General features: G+C 48.1%; 2 protein-coding genes across 2 annotated transcripts in view; one reads left to right on the top strand and one right to left on the bottom strand.

The window, feature by feature from the left end:
* LOC125948869 (transmembrane protein 104 homolog) overlaps window positions 1-286 on the bottom strand; it is a 1,764-nt gene extending 1,478 nt beyond the window's left edge. Inside the window, exons 1-2 of the mRNA XM_049675370.1 lie at window positions 156-286; window positions 1-99 (exon numbers count right to left, since the gene is read on the bottom strand). The exon at window positions 1-99 is cut by the window's left edge and continues 1,478 nt beyond it. Coding sequence (XP_049531327.1) covers window positions 1-99; window positions 156-197 — 141 coding nt within the window. The 5' untranslated portion in view covers window positions 198-286. The remainder of the gene's footprint in view (window positions 100-155) is intronic.
* Window positions 287-618: 332 nt separating this feature from the next.
* Window positions 619-4,165, top strand: LOC125948834 (dynein axonemal assembly factor 5). Its single transcript, XM_049675304.1, has 8 exons — window positions 619-1,440; window positions 1,498-1,873; window positions 1,946-2,527; window positions 2,600-2,695; window positions 2,761-2,836; window positions 2,920-3,029; window positions 3,104-3,446; window positions 3,658-4,165. Exons 1-8 carry the CDS (start codon window positions 623-625, stop codon window positions 3,783-3,785), a joined length of 2,529 nt encoding a protein of 842 aa, XP_049531261.1. The 5' UTR covers window positions 619-622; the 3' UTR covers window positions 3,786-4,165.
* Window positions 4,166-5,000: the final 835 nt, after the last annotated feature.

Below are 5,000 nucleotides of genomic sequence, written 5' to 3'. Positions count from 1 at the left end.
GGCCAGACTTCCAAGCAGCCATCCCGCATGACTAAAAGCGGACGGTAACGCCAAGGCGCCCGTTCCGACGATCAGATTGAAGATGAAGATGAACCCGACCTAAAATATCAAAGGATTAGCGTCGCGTCCTGCTTATCATCGTTCCTTTGGCTTACCCAGGTTGGGTACTCGTCCTGTTGTGCGTTTCTCGAAGGCATCGTTCACGGTGGCCGAAAATGGCCCTTAATCACTGCATTTGCTACAAGGTCTTCGAAACCACCAAGTCGACGTTGCAAAAATTCGCAGCAGGCGCCTTATCGCCACGAGTCGAGCACAACAAAGCTGGTCGCTCGAAAAACTGCTCGAAATATGGCTTTTTTGAAAAATGCCGTTATTTCGAGCAGCCTTGTGCTTCATCATCCACGCGACTAGTTTGCGAAAATTCAGTCTCTCTCTCTCTCTCTCTGTCTCTCTCTCTCTCAAAATGTCACGGGGTTGTTATGGCAACCGGCGTTGTTGATTTTTTGCGGTAATTTCAAAGCGGGCCTCGCACGTTTTGCGCAATATTTTAAACCGTTCGTCTGCATTTCAGGTGCTGCAAGAATCCGGATTGTTCAGAGAAAAGCATATCCAACGACAATCAATGGCGAACGACGAAGAGAAAAAGCTATTTATCGATTCGTTCTGCACGAACGTACAAAATCCTGATCGTTCGGTTCGCCAACGTGCCCTCAAGCAGTTTGCCGGGGATTTTCTGCCGAAACAACCAGCCACAGCCTATTCCGCGCTGTTTGATGCCACCTATTTGCACCTGCTTCGTTGCTACAGTGACCGGTTCGAATCTATCAGGACGCAGGCGGTGGAAACGATCGATCTCATGCTGTCCAGACTGCCGGCGAACGATTTTTATCTCGGCTATATCGTCCCGGTGCTCGCCAAGCGAATTGGCCAGGCGGAGATCATTGAAGATAGCGAAGAGCTACGCCACCTGCTACTGGAACAGCTCGAGCGATTGGTGCAAATGTATCGCGATCCGGACGGCACGGCTGGTGATCCACTGCTGAAAGTGTTTGACGAAATCGTCGATATCCTTATCAAAACATTACGAGATCCTTATCCGGCCGCACAGAAAAAAAGCTGCGAGATAGTTATGGCTCTCGGGACGGCGACACCGAGCTTACATTACCGTGCGGAGGCGCTAGTCGCACCGGCGAAGACGGTTCTATCACACCGTCATTCCGCAAATCGGATAGTGGCTGTTGAAACGCTCGGATTGCTATCGCTGCATATCCTCTCGAATGGAGACCGTATATCGGAGATCATCATGGCCATCTCGCCCTTACTGATGGATGATGTACCGTACGTTAGGCGTGCCTGTGGACGAGTTGGATGTCTGATGTTGATGAAGTTACGCGATCGCTATTCATTCTTCCACCGTATCTTGCCTTTGGTGTTGAATTGGTAAGTCATTGTTTAGCAAGGAAGGAATCGAATAACACAGGACATTTTTTCGTACAGCCTAACCGACGACACAGCCGAGGTGCGCGATGATATCCTGGCCCGTTGGAAGGAAGCTGGTGAGCTGTATTATCTCGAAAATGAAACGGAACTTTCTAAAGTCGCTCTGATCGAGAAACTTCCCGAAGGATATCCGATTGATCGCTACACACGGCCTACTCTCGCCTGCCGCGCCATCGTCCAGCGTAGCCTGCGTGTAGTTACCTTGGTACTGCGTGAGATGGAAGAATGGAAGGAAAATATTCGGTTACACGCGACTAAGCTTTTGAAGCAGATCGTTCTGCATGCAGAAGGTTCCTTTGCTACGCTGTACGCAGAGGTGAATCCCGTGCTGGCGAAGGCTTGTATGGATTCGGACAAGTCCATCGTCACGGAGGTAATTGCGGATGAAAGTAGCCGGAAGAGAAAGTGTACGGCTTTCTAGTAATCGCTTAGTATCATCTCGTAGGCATTGAGCGTGTGTGAGTTGCTAGGGATACTGTTGGAGTACGACACGTGGAGTAAGCATGTGCTGCTTGAGTTCCGGAAGTTCCCATGCCTCGGACAGCTGCGCTGCATACGCGCACTTTACGCTCATTGCGGCCAGTGTGAGCTGAAGCAAAAGGACATCAAACTGTTCGCGGCCCTTCTTCTCGATGTAGACGTTTGTCATAATCAGAAGGAGGACTATCAGCACGAACTGTTGGAGTTTTGCGAAGTACTGGTGATCGATAGTCTGAAGGGACGTGATCTCACGGCAATGTTGGAAGAAATTACGGTTAGCGATGGTGGGGATAGTGAGGAACAATCGTTAGAAAGGATGCTGTACACCGTCGTACTGAAGGTTGTTGCCTTTTGTTACGAATCGAAGGAGACCATTCGTGAGAAAGGACTGAATGTATTGAACCGCTTGGATACCGATATCGATAAACTACACGAAATGCATCTGGCTAGTGTTCTTGGCCGGATCGGGCATTTGGAAAGCGAACATTCCGATGCAAGCACTAGCCTTATGCTGCTGTGTGGGATTGTTTCAATTTGCCGCTTTCAGGTTTGTAACAGTATCTATCTGAAGACAAATGGTGATTCAAATTGGTAAATGATCTTTTATATTTGACGATAGGGATCATACTTTGAACCATTGCGACAGACACTTGAGAAGGCCTTGTCTCATGCGGCTCCGGAAGGAAAAGTCAAACTGTTTAGTGCAATTTCCGTCGTACGTATCTCCCATAAATTCGCTGGTTCGTCGTTTTAATGTGATATTAATCCCCTTGTTAACAGGCAATTCTAGGATGGAATGAGAAGAATAACCAAGCGATAGACGTTCAGCTATCATTACTGAAACCTTTTATCGGTGGTAGGAAAAGAGAGATTATTTTCATAATTTTGCAAAAATCTTAATAATTTCCTATTCCGTTCCATTCTCCTTTTACATTTAAGTACTTATTGCTCCATACCTTGTTTGGGCTGCCGGAAGAAGCGCCGAATCGATTCGAGCAATGGCAACTGCATGCTTTGCCTCGTTGGCTCAAGGAGTGAACGTTGATGTAGTTAGTATATCTAGATTTAGAATTTTTCCGTTTACTCGCATTTAAAACTCACCACAATTCCCCTTCTGCATTAGTATGCTGCATTACTGCCCGGATATCTTAACGTCTTGGCTGGCCTTATCGAGGATAACAATATTGCTACTCGCGTCTACACGCTCAAGGCATTGCTGCGCCTCGAGCCGTTAGATTTGGAATCGCTGAAGCTGCTGGCATTTCCCATCATGTCGCGTCTGGACGATCCCAGCGCCGAAGTACGCGAACTGGCCGCCATCTGTCTCGGTTCGCTGAAGCTCAAATCCCTCGCGGACGCAGATGAGGGAACGTTCGACCGATGGCAGGAGATACTGAAGCAGATTGTGTCGGTGATGATGCTGCATCTCGAGCATCCGGAAATCAAACTGCGGTCGGCCATATTCGGTATGTAGGGCTTCCTGTCAGTTTCGAGGGAATAGTAGCTGTAAATGCGTGCTGCCAAAATGGCACGTAGTTGCCAGTTCCTGGTGTTGCACCGTTTAGCCTCTGAATACGAATAGGGGTGGTTTTGGGAGGTTCGGTTTTACAACCGTCCAGTTCGTGTCCCGTGGGTGATTGATGTGCTTTACCGTTTCGATCCGCTTCTCTTTCACAGTTTCGATGAAGCGGCTGTACGCTGACAACCGGGAGCTAATCAGCCGCTTGGCTAATGAAGTACCATCGGGATGCTCGTACAAGAAGGATCTCCACCGCATCACCGGCACTGCTGTCGATGAACAGTAGACAAGAAGTGACCACCACCATAACGCTGGGGCATCCCATTTCTCCCGCTTAGTAACATCTCGATTCATTCCGTTTCGTCCGCATGATGCCGACCGAGCCGACAATGGCTGCAGGAGATAATTGTTTCAATTCCCCCCGGCAGACGGTCTTGCCATCCTCGGGTTCGGGTTTGTGTTCCTTCAATGGTACTTTTGTTCTCCTTTTTTGTGTGTCCATTGGATGTCCGGTTTCACTCACTGCACGATGCACGCTGACTGGTGATGAAATCAATCAGAAGAGCATTATATTCCCGCGGGGTCCGGGATTCTCTCAGATACGATGTAATAGTATGAGCCGCTACAAGACTCTTTGCTGCATCTTCCATTTCAGCGCCGTTGAGAATGCCATGATTCATAGAAGAGTGAAGCTAAGTGCCTTAATGGAAACCATTTTTTTTCTGATTTCATACTGCAGAAAAGCGCTCTCGGCTATTATGCATCGTAAACAGGTTACACAATGAAATTATGGAAATCAATTGCTTTCTCTGTCAGTAAGTGCAATGAGTGTTCCTTGGATATCTAGTGAAGTCTGTCTGATTGACCTGTTTGTGAGGAGCATTACTGTTTTACAATAAATCTTGGATAAAAAAATACTAAAAGTTGTTGGTTTTTTTTATTATAAGCACAATTCCGCCTATTTTGGAAACATGAAGAGATTTTACTGCATTACACAAATCCAGCTTTAAGGCACTCTAAGCATATCCAGTGAATGGTGCCAAACTTTGCTCCCCTGCACCACCATGCGCCAACAAGACAAATCGAGAAGTGTGTTCTCGCCTAACAGCATCACACCAAAATGGCATTATGTGCTGCCGTGTAAAAGCTTTTAGTGTGTCCCGCCGGTTGTGCACGATCGTTTATCGTGCCGACATTCGCGATGCACTCGCATGCCATACCCCGATGATGCATGTAATTTTATTTTTCCCACCCCTTTCCTCGCGCGGAACCGCGGACACCGGTTGATGAGTCGGCCTTTATTGGAGTTGCGATAGGGCCTGGGGGTTCTGGTTCTGATCGACCATCGTTGCAGCCGTCTGTGTCTCCCTGACTGACTGACTGACTGACTGACTGACTGGCTGATGGACGATGACTGATGATGGCCAGGGCGATGCGCCCGGATACTCGCGGTGATGATGGTGCAGTTTGGTTGCGTGAAAGATTTCCACTTCATTCTGTT

Source organism: Anopheles darlingi, chromosome 2, assembly GCF_943734745.1.
Source record: "Anopheles darlingi chromosome 2, idAnoDarlMG_H_01, whole genome shotgun sequence".
In the NCBI taxonomy this organism is placed as follows: Eukaryota; Metazoa; Arthropoda; class Insecta; order Diptera; family Culicidae; genus Anopheles; species Anopheles darlingi.
This window is presented reverse-complemented; position numbering and strand designations above follow the sequence as displayed.

Coding starts and splice junctions, on each gene's coding strand:
- LOC125948834 (XM_049675304.1), top strand. CDS start 623: ATGGCGAACGACGAAGAGAAAAAGCTATTTATCGATTCGTTCTGCACG. Junction 2,528..2,599: donor TTTCAATTTGCCGCTTTCAG/GTTTGTAACAGT, acceptor ATTTGACGATAG/GGATCATACTTTGAACCATT. Junction 2,696..2,760: donor TGTTTAGTGCAATTTCCGTC/GTACGTATCTCC, acceptor CCTTGTTAACAG/GCAATTCTAGGATGGAATGA.